Source organism: Onychostoma macrolepis, chromosome 05, assembly GCF_012432095.1.
Source record: "Onychostoma macrolepis isolate SWU-2019 chromosome 05, ASM1243209v1, whole genome shotgun sequence".
NCBI lineage: Eukaryota > Metazoa > Chordata > Actinopteri > Cypriniformes > Cyprinidae > Onychostoma > Onychostoma macrolepis.
Window position 1 is genome coordinate 8,906,004 of NC_081159.1, and position 24,553 is coordinate 8,930,556.

A 24,553-nucleotide genomic window follows, 5' to 3' on the forward strand; every position below is an offset into this window, starting at 1 on the left:
AGAGTTTGTACCCCTTCTTGAGAGTGTGTGTTTCTTCCTTCTATTGCAGTATTGAACAGAACCTGAAGGAACTGCAGGCCAAGGTTGGTGAGGCCAGTAGCGGAGAGAGAGTGCCCAGTCCAATAGAATGCCTCCAGTGGTTCAGTCAGCGCAACTTGAGCATTCTGAAACCAGTGGCTACAGGACACCAAGAGCTTCTGGACTTCCTTCGAGCCTTGGTAATCAAAAGCATACTTAACCCCAATGCAGTCTGTCTAACAGACGTTATCATGACATGTTGAGAAATAGTACTGATTCCACATTCATTTCTTGACATTAATAATTCTGTCTGTCATATATTTTAACAGCAAAACTCGCTGAAGGCAGGGGAGGCTTGTGAAGAGGCTGTTCTGCAGTTACTACTGAACATCTCTTCTCAATGTGGTGTTGCTTTCCCTACTTTCTTCCCTGCATCTAGCGAAGAGCACTCCTCATCCCCTAACTTATCCATGCCACGTGATGACCTTGCTCTGGAAGTCCAGAAGGCATGGGACGATGTTCGTTTCTCATTGCGGAGCCACTTACTTGGCAAACTCCAGATGATGACTGAACCAAGCCAGACTGAGCGAGAACTGGGTGTTGGGACCAAGGTTCCTCAGAAGATCTTCTACCTTCAGCAACTGTTATTCTTCTACCCTGAAACAAAGGTCTTCAGCTGGTACCAGCACCTTCAGATCAAATCCGTCCTCAGTGTTCTCCAAAACTGCCAGAGCTGCATTCCAGGTGGGGAGAAGGGCTTCGACAGACTGACTCTGGGCTTTCAAACTGCCTCTCCAGCTCTTTGCTCAATGCTTCGAGAGGAAATACAGGTGCTTAATGGAGTTGCAGAACCACATAACATTATTGCCTTCCTCAACCATGTCTACCTTAACACAGTGGCACAGGAACTAGGTGTGCTGATGGACAAGGAGATCGAGACCGCACTGAAAGACAACACCATGCACAGCATGAAAGGAGGCAAGATGTCCAGCAAGAAGTCTGCAGTAGGTCAGTGTCTTCATGCTCTTCTATTCATTTTGCACATAAAACTGGAAGTAATAAAAATTGGTTTATAAGTTGAATCTGCCAGTTCTAATCTGTTTGGCTGACCGCTACAGTACCGAAAAGTTGTTGTTATTGACGTTTACAAAGTTTAATGTCTCAGTGTGCTTTGAAATGAAATAATAGAACAAATAAACAATTGAAGAATCAGCTTTGTGACTTAGAGTAGCACACTTGGCAGAAATAACAGCTTGAACACACTCATTTTTTAATGAAAAACAAATTCTGTTCGTAAAGTTTTTTTCAACACTGATGTAGAAGTTTCCACAAATGTGGTACACTTGTAGGTTTCTTTGCTTTCACCCTTTTGTCCAGTTCATCCCAAACCAACTCGATGGGGTTTAAGTCTGGAGACTGTGCTGACCATTCCCTGATTTGAAGCCTTTACTTCTGAGGTAGTTCTAACATAGCCTGGAGGTATGTTGTGGGTCATTATCTAGCTGTAGGGTGAACCCCTGACCAACTCAGTGTATACCAGAGGGTATTGCATGGCTTCAACATGCTGTGGTAGTCTTTTTGGTGCAGGGTGCCAGGGTGCCACTCACTCTTGAACTGGAGATTTCAGTAGTCCACTGGCAGTAAACCTCTTCTTTTTTTTTTTTTTTTGTTCAGAAGCTGGAGGTGACTGGTAGAGTATGTGATTTCCTGGAGTCTAGGTGTACAGATTTTTTTTTTCCCTGCCCCATTTGCTGCATAAAGTTTGCTTGGTTTGGGGCTTCAAATCTTTGAAATATATTTATATTTTTGTTTGAGATGCTTGCAAGCTAATGATTTACAAAAACTTTCCAAACAATTTTTGATTTCCATTTTTTTTCATACAAATAATTAAGTAAACAGAACTGTTAAATTAATGAAAATGGAGAAACAGTGTCTTGAGTTGACTGAATCATTGTACTTAACACTGTCAACACTGTCAGAATAAAAGTCCTCTTCCGACACTTATTGGCTGATATCAATTATTTTTAAGCATTAGCATTCTTAGCATTGGCAGAAGTGCTAGTGTTTAAGGTGCTAGTGTTCTTGGCACTGTCACACTTTTCCGACACTTGTTGGCCAATCTGAAAAAAATTTATTGTCCGATACCAAAAAAATAAATAAAATAAAAATAAGTAAGTAAATAAAATAAAATGTTTTGGCAATGTGTTGGTTGATCACTGTACCTCAACTTCATGTGAAAAAGCAAACTGTGGTTGTGTGCAGCTGTTTCAGGGGACTTTTTTGTCTGGAATAAACTGAATCAGACTTCATGCTGATAACCAAATGTCTAGCTACATGAAACTAGTACTATATGTGACCCTGGACCACAAAACCAGTCATAAGGGTCACTTTTTAGAAATTGAGATTTATACATCATCTTTCCATCATATTTCCAAATAAGCTTTCCACTGATGTATGGTTTGTTAGGACAGGACAATATTTGGCCGAGATACAATTATTTGAATATCTGGAATCTGAGGGTGTAAAAAATCAAAATACTAAGAAAATCGGCTTTAAATTTATCCAGATTAAGTCCTTAGCAATGCATGTTACTAATCAGAAATTAAGTTTTGATATATTTACAGTAGGAATTTTACAAAATATCTTCATGGAACATGATCTTTACTTAATATCCTAATGATTTTTGGCATAAAAGAAAAATCAATAATTTTAAACCCATACAATGGGTTGGCTATTGCTACAAATATACCCGTGCTACTTATGGCTGGTTTTGTGGTTCAGGGTCACATATAAATATTCCTTACCTCCAGGCATCTTGAGTTTTAAATGTACCATTTGCCAAATGCTCTCATATTTTAAAGATTGTAACAATCACCATTTTACGTTTTTTTTTTTTTTTTTTTTTTCTGTTCTACTGATATTATGCCAAGTATTGAGAGATCTGTAATAAACTCACTTATTGTGGCTCCTTGTAGAGATGTCAGCATCCATTTTTAAATCGATTCATTAGTGCTTTTCTTCCATTTAATTCACGTTCCTGCCACAATTCACTCATTTTTACAAGCAGCAGACGCTTTCCTTCATTTTCCTGCTGTAAAGACAGGATGAGGGAGCAGCAGGGCTGAATAATTGGCCCTATGTCCATGGGGCCGCTTAATTCAGTTCTACAGACCTATATAGGGCCCAACAATCCTTCAAATACATTACCAGGGGCACTGCAAGTGTGTATTGCTGGAAAGTGTCTGTAATGTGTTTCAGACACTGTACCAGAAGCCCATAGGCAAAATTTAATGATTGAAATAGTTGTTTTTCTATTAGTCAGTTATAGCAACGCATAGTCACATGCTTCTTTATGGCTGGATTACCAGCTAACAACCGTCTCAGGAAATCTGAACATGAGGTGAAATCAAACAATGAATGCTTTGACAGTTTTTGATGGTTGCAGGGTTTGTGTTTTGCAACATAGCTGGATTTTTAAAGTAAATGACGAATAAATGGTGCACTTTCAATGGAAGGCTTCAAAACAACCTGCTGTTTCTTTTCTTTGTCTTGTTAGGTGTTATTTATTGTGCTTTATTCTTTCTCCATATTTTTGCGGAAAGCCCGTCTGGGAGAAGTGGTGATGGGGTTGGGGGGGAGGGGGGTGAATCTTGACGCGCTGTCCCAAGGGAGCGACGCCGCTCCTGGCATCACACACTGTCAAAGCACTGAAGCATTTAACAGCTTTTCATGCGCAGATATGCCAGTTCCTTTAACCCCTCCATCTGAAAGGGATGAACAGACTTTGTTCCCCCCCTCCTTCACCAGATGTGGGAGTCTCAGCCCTTTGTACCCATCTTCTTCCATCCCTTGCTTTTCATCCCTCTCACTTTATGCTGTCTTTTTCCCATCCACTTTTTCTTAGAGGTAATGGGGTGAGGGCTGGGCTCAGGAGACTGCCATACAGGTCAGCTGATCTGGAACAATGAGGAGTTTAAACCCTTACTATCACACCTCAGTGGATTTGTAGCAGACAGGATAAAGAACTGAAAAGGTGGAAGTGAGAGACACATTGTATGTGTTTGTGTGTGTGTGAGAGAAAAAGAGCTGGCTGATGTTTGTATGTTCTTGCACATACAGTGTATGTGCACATTACATGCTGAAACTCACAGACATTGGCTATTTCACACATATGTCATTTTCAATTCAGCCTGAAGAGAAGTATATAGATTTCTGCGATGTGCAGCATTCTCAAAGGAGACTCTTTTTTTATTTACAGTAAAGCTTACAGAAAATCAATATTATTTTACTCACTTTTTGGTAGGGCAAAGTTTTCAGTTTGAATAACATATAGTAGGGTCCAAAACTCTTGAGACATCAATGAAAAGCAGGCATTAATTTTAACCTGGAAGGAAGGAAATTTTTTTAATTTTTTTTTATTAAAACAATAAACATGACAACTTCATAAGTCTTAATTTCTAGGTCACTACTAAAATAAGTAAGTTTGTGACACGCGAGCATGTGTACAGACAGTCAGATGTTTTTCCACTGAAGCTCAAGATGCTCTTTGAATCATCTCGAATCATGCTGGGGAACATGTTCTTTAGGTGGATGGAGTTCGTGCAGCTCAAGACTTGTTTTTAAAGCAAAAGGGGGGCAGACCAAATACTACTGAAACATTCTGAAATGTTGAATTTTTTCAGTATGCAATGAACATTAAATGCAATTTAAAAACATTTCTACTAGTGGTATCACACATTTACGCCACACTGTATGTATGTAACGTGTTGTCAGAAGAGATCCATCATGTTTTAATATTGTGCAGTAATGTGCAGGTGCATACACTTATGCAGTTATGTAGTCACAAAACAAACATCCAAATAAAAACTCTCATTGCACACTACCATTCAAAATAAATGTATTAATAAATAAATACTGTTCTTTTAAATGTTCTTTCCATCAAATAATCACCATTTCTACAAAAATATTTATTTATTTACAGTGATTATAGGAAGAAGTTTTTCTTGAGCACCAAATCAGCATATTAGAATGATTTCTGAAGGATCATGTGACACTGGATACTGGAGTAATGACTGCAGCTCGACCATCGCAGATATAAATTACATTTTAAAATATATTTAAAAAGACCCTAAACGTTTGAACGGTATCCTAGTACTAGTTTTTAAAAACTGAAGGACAACTCAAATTATTTTCTATGGTTGTTTATGATTGTCATTTATAATCTTAACTTTTATTTAACCTGAAATATCCTGTTAAAGGGTGATTCAGAGATTTTTATTTAGTCTTGACCGTGGCATAATTTTTTGTTTATTCTATGTAAATCAGTATCGTAATGTGATTTATTGAAGTTGTTTACCTGTGGGTTCATTGTGTATTTCTCAGTAATTTTTCAAATATGTCAAGCAGTTCTGTTATACCTGCCATTGATTTTGTTTTAGTAAATTTGACTAACCTGCACAACCTATGGCTACGGAACAACAATGATTGCATGTAATGCTGCCAAAAATTGACAGAAGTGGAGATTCACAAACCAGTTACTCCTCCCTATAACAAATTAATAAAGATATCAAAACCTGCCATTTTCTTTTTTACCCCAAGAAGGGCCGCCCACCCCCTACTGCATCCCAGCTGGACTGTGCCTCTGGCATTGAAGGAGCCGGTTCAGTGTGTGTCAGTGGGAGTAGCTTATAATGCCGCCTGTCTCAGTGAGCAGCGGGCTGCAACAGACAACCCACTGCACGCCACAGCAGCCAGACTCCCTCAGGCCGTCAGGGGGCTCCACATGTGGTCGGTTCAGGCCCCGGGGTCCCCACCAACCACAACACCACCAAGGGCGCACGTCCTGTTATATGAGATGGACCGATCTTTGCATTTCCAGCTAGCTATGTGCTTTTCCAGCTCGCTTTTTCTCTCCCAGCTCATGCGAAATGTAAACCAGTACATATAAAAACATCTCTAATCCCCAGAGCATCCGCATCTATACGGATGTCTGTCTGTGACACTTGGCAAAGTCATTGTCATGCTGTCACTCACAGGCGGCGGAGAGCACCGTGTTAGACGTGGCTGGTGGATAAAAGAGGCTTTTTTTCTGAATGTTCTGGGTCAGGCCACACGTCAAGAACAGGAACGCCGCCGAACGCCCGTCGTGTCCTTTTTAAGATCGGCCTCTCTCTCTTTTCTCACTTTTCTGCCAGAGAGGCCAATCAACACCAATATGAGAGAGAGAGGAAATGAAATCAGTGGCTAAATTGTTGCGTGATTGCCCATTCCCTAAAGATGCCGGGCATCATTTGGAGAAAAGCATTTAATAATTGCTTTTAGGGCCATGTCAGACACATGCAATTCCCTGCACTAATGGCCCAGCTAGGCAGAACACGGCCCCAAGGGTCAGAGCAGGACAAGCCGGCCAGCGAGAGCTGGAACTGCACATCTCTGTTTGTATGTGTGTGAGAGAGACGGAGGGAAGGAGAATGAAAGAAGAAATGAGGGAGCAGGCATGGAGGAGATGAAGTGGCAGCGAGTGTAACCCAAAGGGGAAATGCACTTCAGTGTGAGTTTAATACTCCAGGCCGGGGATTTGGCAACCTGCCACACAGCAATTGTTTACCTTTTTGCTCACTGGCTGCATCTGTTCTGTTTTGTAAACGGCACTAAACTATCTGCCCGTAAACACTGGAATCAATAACAACTGTTTGGGGATTTCCCAGCCTCCCCTACGATTCTTTCTTCTTCTTCTCTCTCCCTCGCTCTCTTTCATTTTCTTTGTGCCATTTTTTACTGCCTCCCCCCTTCTAGTCAAAGCAAGTGTGATGTGAATAGTTTACAAAAGGGTTTTTTTTATGCTGAAGAACACATTTGAAGAAAAACGATGTGGCTTTGCAAGTAATTTCATTTATTATCAATCATTATTCCTCGCAACCATGCTTGATGTGCTGTAACTTTCATGAAATGTCGTTATACTCTTAAAAATAAATGTCCTTTACTGGAATCTATGGTTCCATGAAGAACCTTAAACAACCATGGAACCTTTCCATTGTACAAAAAAATTCGATATATTGGAAAATGTTCTTAACACGAGGAAAAAAAAAAAAGCTTCTTGGCGGAGCCCAAAATGCTTCTGCAAACTTCCAAGGAGGCCTCAAGATGAATGAACATTTAAGACAAAACAACTAAAAATCCAGATATTTGTAATCAAGAAATATAAACGTATGCATTTATTTGAAGAACTTAATAAATCAGGTAGCCTAATTTAAATGTGATTTCTTCACATGAAAAAGTCATGCAAATTATAATGAATAGCCAATACATTTTTCTAGTTATGCCAAAACATTTTATCGGATAGAAATATTTTTGTATTTAAAAATATAAAAAAAATAAAAATAAGAAATATTATATTTTTAAATTCTTAATCTTCATCCAGTAACTCTCGGTCAACTGAAAATCATGGGGCCTTCAAATATTGTTGGCCTTGGAGTCAAAATGGTTGAGAACCACTGTCCTAGAGTGGCCTGGCCTTAGAAAAATAGTTTATACAAAAATCATTTAGTCACCCTTGTGTTGTTAAAAACCTGTTTGACTTACTTACTTCTGTGGAACATAAAATAATCTACTTTTTAAAAATAGCTTCTTTTGTGTTCTGCAGAAGAAAGAAAGTCATATAGGTTTGGAACAATATGAGTGTAAACGGTATCTGTACCTTTAAAGGAGCACTGCAGTCTCTGTTTGTCTGAGCATCCTGACCAGCCAGATATAGCAAGACTAGCTTAACCATTGGCATGAGTTTGCAGACAGGACAAGGATAATTAAATTATTTTTTTTAATGAGAATTTCATTTTTATTATTGTTTAAATCTTTCCCCTAATCTTAATCAAGAGCAAAATGGTGATTGCTCAAGGATCATCCTTTTCAAGGTTAAAACCTGCAGTCTTTTGTCTTCTCCCCGTACTGAAAAATTTACAGAGTTTGTATTGTTTAACAGTTGCCCACAAAGCACTTAGAGCTCTATGTAAGCTTCCTCAGGTTATCCGACTCAAAAGCATATCCAACACTCTTACATTCTTGAAAATAATGTGCCCAGGTAAAGCCTTTACTTTTCTCAGTTGCCCAATATCTCTTGCATTATAATTGTATTTAGTTCTAATCTGTGAATTCCGTCCTGCTTTTAATAGATATTTCTCAAACACTTGAGCGATGTTCTGTTAAACACTTCTGCCTCCTCCGCCCATTGTTCCATCTATCTACTGTGCTCCCAGGCCTTCCCTCTTTTACTACATCTGCTATGAGTCCAATGCCCTTTTAACGACCCCGGCGAGGCCCTGACTCTCAGCTCTTTTCACTGTAAACGACACGTATCACTGCTCTCAACACCTTCAACACCTCCACCCCATCAGCGTGTTGTAATAACCCCCATTATGGCTTCAGTGGCTGGGCCATCCTCCCGCACAGGACTCCTAATGGTTAGCTATGAGAGAGGCCCTAATAAGCCGTTAATGGCGAGGTAATAAATAGCCCGACAATGGCTGGGTGGGAGGAAAAGACAAGATAGAATGACAGCGGAGCATTAAACATAAAGGTGAGATGGCTGCTCTAAATGTGAGTTAGTGGTTGGGGTGTAGAGGACGGGTGGGGTTCAAGGACACCTCTGAGAAGGATGGAGATGGATGGTGGATGTTAGGCAGGTGAGGTTTTGAAACATTTCGCAATGTATGTAGAAGACAGTGCCATGAATTGTCGAATTGTCCTGAAATAGAAAATGAACTTTTATTGTCACAGTGATGTAAGGATTTGGCTAGAGGAAAGAAGTAATGTGTGCAGGGAACATCAATCCATCGTGCGTTCATATGGTCACAACAGAGTTGTTATAATTACAAGATGCTGACATTTAGAGCTGATCAGGCACATCTGTTGTTTCTCCTCAGTTTTATTTAGTCCATTCTGTATTAAGGTATAGGTTGCCAAAAAAAAAAAGAAAATTCTGTCATTATTTACTCAACCTTGTTCCAAACCAATATGACTGTAGACAATTGAAGATGTTTGGCGGAATGTTCAAGCTGCTCTTTTTCATTGAGTACAGGTGATTTACTATATGTGACCCTTGACCACAAAACCAGTCTTAAGTATCAATTTTTCGAATGATTGATGTATGGTTTGTTAGGATCGGACAATATTTGGCTGAGATACAACTATTTGAAAATCTGGAATCTGAGGGTGCAAAAAAATCAAAGTATTGAGAAAATCACCTTTAAAGTTGTCAAAATGAAGTTCTTAGAAATGCATATTACTAATCAAAAATGAAGTTTTTATACATTTCCAGTAAGAAATTTACAAAATATCTTCATGGAACATGATCTTTACTTAATATCCTAATGATTTTTGGCATAAAAGAAAAATTTATAATTTTGACCCATACAATGTATTTTTGACTATTGCTACAAATATACCCCAGTGACTTAAGACTGGTTTTGTGGTCCAGGGTCACATATAGTCTCAGTCTCAAAACATCAGGAGTTTCGAAGTTGTCATCGGATTGGTTAGATTATACAGGATTTCCAGGAGACGTGTGTGTTGCGTTCTTTAAAGGGGTGGTTTACTTTTTTTTTCTAGGCTTGATTGTGTTTATGGGGTGCAGTCTAGCATGTGTTAATGCGTCGTTTAAAAAAAAAAAAGCATTCTTTTACACATAATTTACCTTTATTCCACACCTCTCTGTACCTTCTCCTCTAAACGCGCTGATCATTTCCTGCTTTTATGAAGCTCCTCCCTCAGAAATACGCAATGGGCTCAGATTGGTTAGCTGGTCCAGTGTGTTGTGATCGGCTAAACCGCCTGACATCGTCAATGTTGCTTATCAATTTGAGCCCGATTGAGACCCAGAGAATATTAGTAAAGAGGATGGTGCAGAACCTGTGCAAGCACAGCTCTTAATGTTGTCTCATACTTTTAGATATGCTGTTATTTGTAAATGCTGCTGCTTCTGTTAGCTTTTAATATACGGTTTTATTCTGATTAAAGCTTTAATACAGTATGGCAACTGCATGCGCGCCCATGTATAACGCTTCTCATAGCTGTGTGAAAATAAGTGTATAAATGATGATCTGAATGAGAGAGAGAGATGCAGAGCAGGGCAATGTGAGGAACAGGATTAAGAACCGTTGCTAGTTTAGAAAATTTATTTTGAAACTCTTGAATCCATTAGAATCGTTAGAAGACAGAATCGCGATTCATATATGAATAGATTTTTATGTGCACCCCTAGATTTCTCTTCCTCTTCTCTAAAGCAGCGCAGCATGGCCTCGCCCCCTTTGCTGCATGTTCCCGGGGATGGGGTTTATCTGGGTTTGTGACGTAACGGATGCGGGAAGTATCTTGTTGTAGTCTCTACGCCAGAATTTTAAAAGACGATTTCTCCGTTTGCATTGAACTTTCAGCGCCACAACTTTGCAGATATTGTTTATGCTCAAACAGCAACATGACACACTACCTAACGTTAAAAAAGTGAAATTGCAATCAACCACCCCTTTAATGTTCCGCCTGGAAACAAAAATGCCGTGGCACCAAACCCCCTCACGAAAGACGAAAGCCATCGTGTTTACAACTGTGATGACGAGCGCTTATCAGGATCAACTAAACGCTGGATTTTCAAAAGTATGTGAAAAATTTAAAGTTCGCGGCATAGAATCTCTAAAATATGTCAGAGAATAGAGAATTTTGAAGCAGAATGGGAGTGATTAATGGTGCATTCAAATATTAATTTGTGTAAGGGGAACATTTTTTCCAAGCAGATTTCGTAACGGGTTCAAGTTGGTCATGTAGATTGGAGAGGGGAGCGGGATCAGCAAAGGACCTCGAGACGGGAATCAAACTCAGGTCATTGCGAGCACAGTTGCGCTATATGTCGCCGTTAAGCTTGGATTTAAGTGACTTCTTTGTGAGCTGTGCTTCATACATCGCTACTCTATTGACAATGGACACAAAATTTTGCTAATGTGACCACACCTTAAGTGATAAAATGCACATTTTTAACTGTACTGTTTCTTTAAGACATTATCAATTGTGAGAAAAGTGCAAGAAAACTCATCGGAGACCCCACTTATCCAGTTGACAGCTCTTTGCACTTCTGGCCTCTGGCTGGCATTGCAGAGCACTGGGCACCAGAACACCAGGCACAAGAACAGTTTCCTCCAACAAACAGTCTTTTTAACAGCACAGTGTTCTCTAGGGCATTATGCAGTGAAGATGTTCATTATGTAAATATACATTTCATTTGCACTGTTGGAATACACGACACTCAATTTGCACAAACCTGTACATAAGTGTTCTGTTTACTCTCTCTATATGTTTATTCATGTAATATATGTTCCTGTATATATATACACATAATATAAGCAAGCAATATAAGCAAGCTCCTACAAATCCTAAGCCAATAAAACACTTATTACGGTAATTCCATCACGATGTGAATGCAGTTACACACTTCATTGAGATGTTTATTTTTAATCCTGGAGTAAATGGTTACAGATACTCCTATACTGTAGGACTCGCATACAGTACATTCCCAGTGCACATATGTTACTTGTGTGCTGCATGTGCCGCATAATGCACAGGTCTTATACATAATGCAGTATGTTTGGAGTGATTTTACTGTCAGGCTGATGTGCTTGTATGAGCGGGAGTGGATCTCAGTGGAGCGGATTTCCATGCGTTCATGTAGCCGTTTTCCCAGTTCTGCCTCAAAGTCTCCCTCTGGACCCCATTAATGAAGAGCCAAGATGCTGGTATGGCATGCTCACCTGTGAAAAAATATGTGCACGCACCTACAAACATGTATACATCACAAATGCATGAATTTATTCCAGGCGCTCACTAACCCACCTCATGGGGTCAGTCTCTGCATCTCTATAATCTGCTGGCTTGCGAAATTATAAAGTGACGCAAAAAAACCAAAACAAATGTATGTATGATCACCATATGTGCCTGATAAAGTGGAGAGGAATGAAGGAATAAGATTGTCATATTGTCGGCTTGATGATAACAAAGTGACAATATGGTGTTTGAATCCAGAGGCGATATTGTTGCAATTATTGGGGCTCCTTTCTTTTTATTTCTCCCCTCCCTCCATTGCCTTCCCTCTCAATCTTCCTGGAGCTTTCATAGCCGGGGCTAATGCCTTCCTGATCCACTCCCCAATGCCTTTTCTGTCAGAGGAAGTCATTTAAGAGCACACACAAAAGTATTTGTCGAAGTGTCTGAAAATACCGCAGCCCTCTTCTCCGCGGCCCATTCTTCAGGCCTAATGCGGAACATCCCCTGGGTGATGGCTTTGGCAGCTGCAGAAATGGGAGAGCCACGCTGGAGATGAGGGTCATCGGCGGGTTACAGGAGAAAGTTTGTGCCCAGCAATGTTTGACTGTAGATTTGAGGGGAAACTTTACGGCCTCTGTGGGATTGGTGTAGATTGCGAGGCCACGGTTCACAGCTCCCTGGTGTCAAATGCACATTCACAAAGTCTTTCAGTTTTTATTATTTTATTTATTTGAGAAACGTGCCATCTTGGATTCCAGTGTTGTATGTTTCTTGTTGGAAATGTCCTCAAAGTAACCTTCGATATCTTTTACAATATCAGTCAGCAAAAATGTTACAATCTTCATGAAACACTGTAATTTTATCTTAGAAATTTTGAAGCAATTATAATACATCATGTCAAGTGTTGAAAACATTTCTGCTTAATATTTTTGTAACATTTTAAATGTTTTTACAGTCACTTTTGATCAATTAATGTGTCCTTGCTTAAAAATTAGTATTAATTTACTTGAAATAAAGATGCCCCCCTACTGTTTTTCCCAAAATAACCACAAGATAATGTCAAAATAAATTTTTATTGTAACTATGGTCTATGTTGACAAGAGTGATGTAGAAGTTTTCACCATGAAGCATACACTGATGATGTGCTGAGAGAAAACGGATTTCACAGTAAACTATCTATTTTTCAGCAGTAAGAAAAAAGCATTTTAAAGCTTGTTGTTTTGTACAACATCACAGTTATATATGATATGAGAACAGTAGGGCTTGTAGATAGGGAGTACGTGTTATTTAATAAAAATATCATTATAGAATGGCATAATTTCTTTCTCAAACATAGTCTGTGGGGTAAAACGCCCCCAGGGGGCAATGGGCAATTACTGTAGTTATTCTGTTCTGAACATCAAATCCATTGTTTTTCCATCAAATTTATTCTAAATAGTTGGTTGACTAAAAATATTTGGACTTTATATTTAAAAATTACCTCAAGTTAGCATCAGGTGGCTAATTAGCTAGCCAGTTAGCATCAGCTAACAATTTTCTTTTCTTCAAATAGGCTATTATAATTTTGTAATTCATAATCATTGATTATTTTCTTTTTGAATTTTAAGCTAAATCTGCCTGTGCTCTGATTTTGCTGTAAAGATTTAAAGCAAATTGCTTTGTCAGACTGGGGGGCATTTTACCCCACCCATGGGGGCGTTTTGCCCCCTTGGCACAAATTTAATTTTTGTTAAAAATCTAACAACATGAAAACTCTGGACATTTTTCATACTTGGTTTATAATTTATGTCATTGTCACTAAAACAATGATAACTTTTCTGAACACATTTAACTTTGGTTTCACAGAAAAGAACTTGCACAGTCCTTAAGGGGGGCGTTTCCCCCCACTCTACCCTAATGTTTTAACTTTTGTGTTTACAATTTAATGAAACTTTGCTTAGTAAAATAATTAATTTCCCTCATAAATAAAAAGCTCTTGAACAGTAGTGTGTATAACATTTAATTTAATTATGCTAAATTATGTACCAGTGACAGATCCTTTTAAAAGACTTTTAAATGTAAGAAATGAACCAATAGAGAATTTATTGAAGGCTGTTTTGTGGCTTAACTTTTCTGGACTCATGTTGATGCGCTTACATTTCAACTTTCTAAATCCATAACCCAAAGGAACTGTCTGTGTGTAAAGTTCTGCACATCTTTAAAACAGGTTTGCATTTGACTTGTACATTCCAAATATGTGCACAGTTACTGTTTTATGCTGGTTTGGTGCTAGTTAAGCTGGTGGACTAGCATGACCATCCAAAATGTTGCTGTTTAATCTTTCCGACCAAAGAAGTCTTGATGGGTAAACTAGTTCACATGTATTTACATTTAATCATTTAGCAAGTGCTTTTATTCAAAGTAAATTTCAAATGACGACCATCGTAAACAATCATACAAGAACCAACAATATGTGCAGTACCCGATGCCAAGAGTATAAAAATATTTATATTTGTAGCTAATTTATAGTGGTTTATTTAAGTGCTCACAGAAGAGTCGTGTCTTCAACTGTTTCTTGAAGTTTGTGATGGTCTCAGCGGAACGGGTGGTTGAAAGCTCCACCACAGAACCGCAACAAAAAATATGCTGTGTTTTTCCAGCAAAGATGTCTGTCAACATTTTTCCATGACCGACTCTTTGTTGTGTCTGTCTACAGCTCCTCAGGATCCTTCCCAGAGAGGGAGAAGCTTCAGCCTTACCTCCCATCAGCTCAGGTGCCTGACCCAGCTGACCAACACCTTACTGGAGCTGGAACAAACTGTGGAGGACCTGGCAACCCATCTGGGTTTCCTTAACTGTGCTGGAGAATCAGTTTGCAGTGGCAAAGGTAAAAATTCCACACACTCATATGCACACTAGAGTCAAATCTGTCAGATAGAGGTCAGTGAGACATAAAATTCCAATTTTAAGGGAAAATCCTGTCATCCATTGAATCACCCTCATGTCTTTATAAACGTGAATGACTTCCTTTCGAAACATGAAGTGTAGTCCAGTGCTGATTTGAATACTACTGTTCAAATGTTTGGTATTAGTAAAATTGTATTTATATATCTATTTTATATTGTTTTACAGCAAATAAGAGTAAATACGTGCTTAATCTTACAACAGATTTATATATAAAATAAATGCAATTCTATCAAACTTGCTATTTATCTAAGATTGAAAAAAATGAAGCGTTCCATGTTAAGCAGCAGAACTGTTTTCAGCATTGATCATAAGAAATGTGCTTTGAGCACCATATCAGCTTATTAGAATGATTTCTGAAGGATCATGTGACACTGAAGACTGGAGTAATGCTGAAAATTCAGCTTTGCCATCATAGGAATAAATGTATTAAAATAGAAAATGTTTATTATTTTTTATTAAACATAAACATTGGTGAGCATAGGACATTTCTTTTAAAAACATTAAGAAAACTTACCAACCTCAAACTTTTTTGTGTGTGTTCCACAAAAGAAAATAAATCATTTAGGTTTGGAATGACATGAGGGTGTGTAAATGGTGACAGAATTTTCTTAATCTCATAATCAATAAAACAACCATAGTAATCAAATGTGCCCCTAAAGCAACTGTGAAAACATATACAGATCCAGATAAGTGGTTTATGTTGCTCTCAGACTGAATGTGATATATGCCAGTCAACAAGATATATGGTTGTTGTTGTTTTTTCCGATGAATATCAGCATAGTGTAAATAAATGGCAGCCGATCAAGATTTGTGACAACAGTCTGCTCCAAATCTGACATGTGAAATGATTTGTCACCGTGGGAGCAGAAAACCTCAAGCTATATTGTGCTCGACGGAGCCTTTAAATACGACAAGCCTCCAATTCCTGCGTATAATAGCGACATCTCTACAGGCAGCTTATGAGACCAGACTGGTGGCCTGTAGCGCTACCTTGTATACATATGCTTTTTTTAATGAGAGTTTTCTCGCCTTTCTTTACAGCTCTTTTACCATTCTGTGTGTGTGTGTGTGTGAGCGTGTGTATGTGTATTTATTTTTTGCATATAGAAACATGCTTCTGCACACACAAATTGAGGAGGCAGGAAATTTCTTTTCATTTATTTTTTTTCTGCTATGAAAGTGACTGGTGCGTATAGTAATTTCTGTAAAGGTTACATTAAAAAACAGGACAAGCAGAAAAGGGTTGGATTTACTGAGAAGTAAACAGCCTTTAAAGGGCAGTTATCCAAATCATTAATTCAGCCAATCAAACGACTTAATTACCAGAAATTCATCAGATGGGCTTAAAGGTCAAAAAGTGACATGCCGGCTGCTTCTCTCCTCCTTCGCCTGGCTCGGCTCTCTCTCTTCTTCAACTAAATTGCCTCGCCCGGGGTCTCACTTCCGAAGCGTCTGATTAGAAAAATGCGGCCTTGATGCATGCACTTTTAATTTGCCCACAACAAGCACACACACACTTATCCTCCCTATAACCCTTCCATGGATTAGCCCAGATATGGCCATAGCTATCAGGGGTTCAAATCAACTCCAAAGCCTCTGAATTTAACAAAGCTTACTGTTGCAATTACTGCGTCCGCTTTTTAGTTTTTTCTCCGTTTTATTGGGCGAATCACGTTGTTGTTTGTAGGTCGTCACAGCGCAGAGGAGTTTAATATGTTGGCCTAGCCTGACCCTGGCACCCCACATATTGACTTATTTTCCAAAGGCACCATGTAGAGCGTGAATGCATATGCTAATATGCTAACGGAACATATGAGATATTCCTGCGTGAAATGTTTTTAATGAGCTGGAAATTAGAGGATTTGGAGCACATTTCCTTTGGTAAAGCTGTAGTGACAGTTTACAGTAGATGCATTGTGTGTATTTTGGCTTTTTCCATGCAGGGGTCCTGAAGAAGGTCAGGGATGATATGGAGGTGACGGCAGCCGTAGACAAAGCTGCTACTGATCTTGTGCTGCAAAGCACAGAGGTGATACACATTCCTTATTTAATCACAAATGATGAAAATATTGTAAAACACATTTTTCATTTTCATTTAAAAGAACCTTTACATTTAATAAATGCAGATATTTATTAAATGTGTTATTGTTGCTGTCTTTATTGCTGTAACTCAGGGTTAAGGATTTCAGAAAACCTCTAACCCTAAATATTGTTGAAAAAATACTAGTAACAAAAAAAGGAAAAGCCTCCCATTACACCCTGGCAACACTATATCGTTGGTGAATTTTGCATGAGCAAGAAGTGCTTAGATTTTCTGCTTGTAATTATACATTGTAACCTTATAACATTGTAATATCATCTTTAAATGTGTGTTTTATTTTTAAACCATTAACATATATTCTCAAATGACCGACAACAATACTTATGCTTGTGTGTTCAGGTGGTGTGCCTTGAGTTTGGCTGGAGGGTTGCATTTAGAGACCTTGTTCCTCAGATGGCTCACTGTGTGAAGGTGGTGCTGGATGACGTTTGCAATAAAAATCTGCAGCAGGAGGAAGCCACACATGCATCGGGCTCTGTCAACATCCTCATCACACCTGTTACCAATAGTCATGGCCGAGAAAGAGACTCTCCCAGGATGGTGGCCAAGGTAACATCAGTGGTTTATATATTAAATGAACAATCATATTTTATTATATTTAAAATTTAACCTTTGCTGAATAGAAGTATCAGTTTCTTTCAAAAAGCTCATTACTGGGTTCTTGTTCTCTGTCTGAGTACTGCAAACCTTTAAGTAAGTATCTTATGGAATAGGATGCATCTTCTCAGGAATGCAGGAAATTCAAGGCAGCTCACTAGGTTTTGTAACAGAGTTATAGAGGAAGGTATTTGTGATGCATTTGCAAATATTTCCTTCTCTTTTGAAATACTCCACTGGTTCACAGTGACATGACATGCCTGCTCGTCCTGAGCAGGCACCGTGGCTCCAGGAGCCTCTCTGGTCCTGTGGGTTTGCTCTACGGCCCAGTGTTTTGCCTCATTTTATCCCTCATCACGGAGGTCTCCATCTGAGACAAGCTCCACTCGCTGCAGCTCAGGCAGATTGATGAGCCATCACAGCCCCAAAGGACAGCCTCTGAGCTGGGATAGGATGCAGGTGTTTCGGCCCCTGCATGCCTCCTGCGCCAGCCCTTTTTTCTTGTTAAAAACATAGATGTCCACAATAGACAAATGTTTTGTAGGTTGTATTTCTGAATGAAACTTAAAGGGATAGTTCACCCAAAAATGAAAATTCTGTCATCATTTATTCACCCTCAAGTAGTTCCAGACCTGTATGAATTTCTTTGTTCTGCCGATCACTGAGGAAGATATTTTGAAGAAAGTTTGCAACCAGGCTGTTTTGGGGCACCATTGACTTCCATAGTAGGGAAAACAAAATACTATGGAAGTCAATGGTGCCCCAGAACTGCTCTGTTTCCCACATTCTTCAGAATATCTTCCTTTGTGAAATGTCAAAGACATTCATACAGGTTTGGAACTACTTGAGGGTGAATAAATGATGACAAAATTTTCATTTTTGGGTGAACTATCCCTTTAAGCAAAGTTTACAGTGTACACACACTTTCATTTTCATTTAATGTTGTACACTACCGTTGGAATGTTTGGGAGGAAAGGGGTCATGAACTGCCTTTTTTTATTAATTTGTACTGTTCTCTGAGGTCCACTTATAATGTTATCAAGATTTTTACATAAAAAACCATCATAGGCTATTTTCTCTCCTGTTTTGACCCTCCTCTTTGGAACGCTCCTTTGAATAGGCATGGCAGATTGTAGACTCAGAAGTAAACGCCCACTGCTATTATTGGCTAATAGTTGTGTATGTCTGACAGCCTACATTCTGTAAAATAAAGTGAACAAAGGACTAAGTTCTCACTGACTAAAGTTTTACGCTTTACGCACCACCGTCACCTCCCTGTCATCATGTGCGTGCTACGTCCATCGGTTTATTAATTAAATTAATTAAATTATGATTGGATTCTGTTTGCAATAGACACTTACCTAAAGCTAACAGAAGTTTCGTACCTCTAACAAGTGCTTTCGACCTTCTTTTTGATCTGAATGGTATGCATTGCCGCAGCCTTGTCCCACCGACCTAGAACGCAACTGAATGCTTCTTCAAGCATGGAAAAAAACGCAGAAAACTACTTTTAAATAGGAAATTACGGAATATTTACGTACATATTTACAGCTGGTCTATTCGCACGGGATTAGTATTACCTGAGGTAATTCTTCCGGACCTTTTTACAGAAGGTAAAAGTCACCGTAGAGAAGCTCTGGTAAAAATGACTTTACCCCACCTCTCCATGTAAAACTATTCCTGTCCGAATAGGGCTTTAGACTTGTGTTTGTCTCTCTCGTTATTTACACAACTTGCACAAATTGGTGAGAGGGGTTAAACAGGCAGCGATGTAGAAGCAGGCATTGATCATCTTCTGCGGAGGCGGTGTTCAGCCACACTATTACATCATAAAGTGGCACATTTTTGGCAGACTGGCAATATATGATAATAATGAAACTTACAGAATGTTTTTATAGCACAATGACCACTTATATATCAAAAGATCAAGGGAATTTTGATTTCTCAGTTTATGACCCCTTTAATTATTAGTGTTATTTAGCAAGGATGCGTTAAATTGATCAAAAATAACAGTAAATTACTAAGACTAAAACTTGTCGCAAAAGATTTCTACTTCAAATAAATGCTATTCTTCTGAACCTTCTGTTCATCAAATAATCCTGGAACAAAATGTATCAAGGTTTTCAGGAAAATATTAAGCAACAACTGTTTTCAACTTTGATGATAATAATAAGAAATGTTTCTTGAGCACCAAATCAGCATATTAGAATGATTTCTGAAGGATCATGTGATACTGAAGTAACTGGAGTAATTTAGCGTTGTCACAGGAATAAATTAAACTTTGAAACCACAGTTATTTTAAAATTGAACAGAGGAGACTTCAAACACCTTAAAAATTCTTACCAACTCCAAACTTTTAAACAGTGGTGTATTTATACAGTAAATGTTTTTTGAGGGTTTTCATAGTGCTACTTTTTCAGACATTGTTTAGTATTGACCTCTGCCTGCAAACCTGATTTAAACCTTTGTCCACAACAAAAAATACACTTTTGAGCAACATGGCCCCTCATGAAATTTAGAACGTCGGCGTTCATATCTGATTTCCATACCATTTCATTGATGCCGCTACATGTTGCTGACACCCCAGGAACCACATCACTAACAAGTGTCAAAATTTGTTCACACTCAAGACCTGTACAACACATTTTCGTGTAGGTCAGTGCTTCAGAATGAGCAGCCCTCATCTCAAAGGTTAGCATGTGCATTTATTTGCATTCTCTGCTGCTCTGAGTCTCTCAAAACCCCTTCTTTTTGACACATGTCACCACGGCCCATAAGTAGGCAGCGTTATGCTAGCCCAGGCCTGACTTAGCCAGAACGTAGTCAGTCCAGATGCATTACAGAGATCAATATTTCAACCATTCATATTCATACATTCATGCTTTGTTTCGAACTCTCCGAGTCGCCAGACCTCCTGTCTGCATAATATTTCAGCGAACCATTTATCAACCTGAAACCGCCATCCAGCTATTGACCACCTCGTGTTGACGATCGTCCTTAACCCTGTGTGAGGAGAAGGATTTAGCACTGTTCAAAGGTGCAAGAAGGCTGCTGCAGAGTTGAGCTCTTAAATGTTTTAAAGCTTTGCTGAGAAATAACCTTGCGGTGGTTGTCCTATTGGAATCCATATCTTTGATCTGCTCTAGTTAAGGGTTCTCCGAACCGGAGCAGCAGGCTTTAGAAAGCCATAAATCTCACCGACACCTCTCGGGTCCTCATCACCTTGGATTGGGGCGAATCTTTGCATTCTCGCCCACATCTCTCTCACACTTCCCGCTAAGCTTATAACAACAACACTCAGCCTGTTATCGACTCGCTGTCCAGTCGGCCGTTTGTTTCAAGACCTGTTCAGCCTGTAGGGGCTTCCGGTTTGGTGAGGTCTCTCAGAATGCTTTTGGGATGTCAAGAGCAGCACTGGTAAAAAATTGTACCAGTTATCGTATTAGTATCAATACAGAATGCCAAATCTTTATAGGGTATTAATGGAAACACTGTTTGGACTTAAGTGATGTGAACCGGCAGGAGAAATCAGATGTGTCAAAATATTTGTCTTAGTTTTTAGACCTGCCAGGCTGCCACTGACTATTATGATGTTAATATTAATAAAACAATATTAGAGAAAAAGGAAACCCCTTTACTGCTTTTTTTACTGGTTTTACTGTTGTTCGTGTTGTTGTTTTTTTCCTCGTTGTATTTGTAATTGTTGTAACTTGAAGCAATATTTACTTGATAAATACTTGACACGTCATTGTTTTAATTTAGTTTGATATTATATATTATTATAGTCTATTGTAATTTATTAATGAGATTTATTTACTTATTATACTAATATGAAAAAATATATACTTATATTTAGTATATTTATAATAATTTTGTTTTGTTATTATAATTGAATGATAATTCTTTTTTCTGACTTTTTATTTAATTACCTCTGATATTGTAATTACTTAATTGATAAATACATGGAGCATGCCATTGTTTTATTTTTATTTATATTTACAGCTTTATTAAAATGATTAGGGTGATCAAATTTATTAATAATATCAGTAAATATAATATTATTGTTAGTAAAACAAGAAACTGTAATAATTTTATATTATATTATAATTATAACATTTAGTTAGTTTAATATTGTATTTTTTTACTAAAAAAACAAACAAGATCATATTGTCTTTTTATCTAGGTAATATAATAATAAACTATAATAATTTTATGTTTACAAATATAATTTATTATAATTAACTTTTTAAATAAAGATGTGTGTTTTTTCTGTGTTATTGAAGCTTGTGTTGTGAACAGTGAAATTTTACTACTATCATGATAACTCTGCTGTGCTGCATCTATTGTGCCTGAACATAGTGAAACGGCAGGCTGTGTAATGCAGATGCTGAAGTTTAGTGGAGAAGTATGAAGTCACCTCTCTCCTGCCTGTTCGAGCTTGATTGATAGACCTGCTATTGGGAAAGTTTCCATTTAACATGTGCTGGGGTTTTTTTCGTCCGTGTTCGCAGAGGCCTTGGGACACAGTAACTCCCTGTGGAAGCGGGAAAGGGTGGAGTGGAGGGAGATATATACAATGCACACGTATATTTTACTGCTCTAGAATCGGCCGGCATCGTAACTCATTTCTATAGGTATATAAATTCGACAGTGAACCCAGCACATGCGTCTGGCTCTTCAGCATGCCCAGATTCGCTGCCGTCACTGCTAATCTGCATTGAACACGTGTGGCTGGAAGGAGGGATGGAGAAAGGGAGAAATGGAAGTGCTAGATGGGATAGATCCACAATGATGTCTTCATTTGTCAAGGGTTGGAGAAATATAGGTGGAGGAAGTTTGGTGTATGTTCTGTTCCAGGGCTGCCTCTTTTTGGCAATAACCCTTAGGGGTCTTCCTTTCAAGCTGCATGCCTCCTGAGGCAATGTAAGGCAGATGTAACAGGCACACACACTTTCATAATCATTTTGAAGAGAAAATACCAGTGCTGATTCCCTGTTTCCTCCAGGACAAATGTGGAAAAATGAGATAAGTGTTGCTTCTCTCTTCAGGCGCCACAGGAGGGGGAACTGCAGGTATTTGAATCAGAAAATGGCCCTGAATGTCTCTCACAGTCATATCGGCATGGATGATTCGTTTATTCTACTACAATAAATGCTAGTCCGTTCACATATGGTAGAGCTGTGTGAGCTGCTGAAATGCAATTTCGGTCTTCAAAAAGGGAAGTTTGAGTGTTGTATGATAAATAAATTCTTACTGTATAGCGTTGAATGCTTTTTGTTGGTGTAAGATGGAAAGGATGGAGTACCTGAGAGTTATTTCACAATAACTATCTGCAAATAATTCTACCAAATGGTCGTGATAGTAAGGAAGCCTGTCTAGTGTGGATAACAGTATGGGTGCACCAAAGAAGTTCTTTACCTTTAAAAATATATCCATCAGTGTTGGAGATGAAGCCTGACAGGTTGTTTATGTTTATTCTCCTGCTAGCCGTTCTCTTCCCCATTTTATTTCCTGGCAAAACTGGCCAGAAACATAACCTGTAACGTAACGCAAAGTAAAGTAAAATAATATATTGTTTTTATTATTGTAAAATACTGTAAGGACAAAAGAATGAACTAAGTGAGGGATACATTTATTATCAAGTATTGATTATCTATAAAAACACATTTGAGAAACTTCACATATTCACTTTATCTCCAGTTCTGTGCAGATGTTGTGGAGCAGATGGATGCTTTTCTCCCTCTGGCTGTGGCATTTAGAGAGAACAGCCTACTGCCCGTGTGCTCCAGCTACGTGGAGGTGTGTGGCCGGGTGACTTCCTTCCTACTGACCAGACTAGAGGAGAGGGCAGGGGAAGTGCCGGCCTCAGCTCCCTTCAAGAACCTGCCTATTCTGATGGCCACCAGTGTCTACATCCACCAAACACTTGCACACTATGAAAGCCAGCTCAGAGACTCCACACGCATGTGAGTTACACTCATTCTATAAAGCCCCAAACTCCTGTATGTCCATTATAGAACATATAATGTTTTCAGCTAGACTACAGCTAGATCAAGTATAACTACACTGCATAAAAATCAGTTTCTTAAAGGTATAGTTCACCCCAAAATAAAAATTCTGTCATCGTTTACTTTCATTGGTCTTGTTCCTAACCTGTTTGAATTTCTTTCTTCTGCGGAACACAGATGAAGATATTTTGAATAATCTGGTAACCAGACCATTTTGGATACAATGTACTTATTGTGTTCATATTGTATCGCAAAACACTTTAGGTGCTATTGAGGAGGGATACGGGTAAGGTTAGGAACAGGTTTGGTGGTATGGGTAGGTTTAAGGGTGGGTTAAGGTGTAAGGATGGGTCAACAGTGTAACTATAAATGTAATTACAGATGTAATTACATGCAGGTATTTTTTTAAATATAAGTACAATGTAAAAACGTGTGTACACAATAAGTGCACTGTATCGAATGATTAATTTAAATGTAAGTACATAGTAGTTATGGCCACTTAATATAAAGTGGGACCAAAGCAAGAGCAGAGACCTTAAAACAAGATCAAATTTACAGCGAAATTGTCATTGCTGCAAAAAAAAAAAAAAAACTTTTTCTTTTTTTTTCCGGAAATGTATCTTATTTCTTATTTTTTAAGCAAAAAGCAAAGCAATCTAGATTTAGTGTAGTTTATGCTTATATACAATATATATATAATTTAAACTATAATAATAATGACAAAAAGGAGGAGAAAAAAAACTATTAGCCAGAATATTAGAATATTTTTGTGAAATCTTACATTTTCCTTTTTATTTTATGTTATACAATTTCTAATTTGCATGTATTTGCATTTTCAAGTGCATAAACACTTGATGAAGATCTTAATGTGTGGCTCAAGTACATTCATCAATGATTCAAAAGCTGTACCTTATTTCCACCTTTTTTTTTCTGTAGTGGATGTGGTGTAAGGAATGACAATGACTACGTTTACATGGACATCAGTAATCTAATTATTTACCTTATTCTGAATAAGACAATATTATGATTAAGGTGTTTACATGAGTTGGTTTTAGAATAATCCTTTCATGTTCCTGTTTTA

General features: G+C 38.3%; 1 protein-coding gene across 3 annotated transcripts in view; it reads left to right on the forward strand.

Annotated features, from left to right (window-relative positions):
• Positions 1–24,553, forward strand: part of kiaa0825 (KIAA0825 ortholog) — a 131,845-nt gene that overhangs the window by 13,181 nt on the left and 94,111 nt on the right. For all 3 annotated transcript variants that reach the window (XM_058775049.1, XM_058775050.1, XM_058775051.1), the window contains exons 3-8: positions 50–218; positions 348–1,026; positions 14,516–14,686; positions 16,710–16,795; positions 17,207–17,416; positions 23,165–23,430. In XM_058775049.1, the coding sequence (XP_058631032.1) occupies positions 50–218; positions 348–1,026; positions 14,516–14,686; positions 16,710–16,795; positions 17,207–17,416; positions 23,165–23,430 (1,581 nt within the window). The remainder of the gene's footprint in view (positions 1–49; positions 219–347; positions 1,027–14,515; positions 14,687–16,709; positions 16,796–17,206; positions 17,417–23,164; positions 23,431–24,553) is intronic.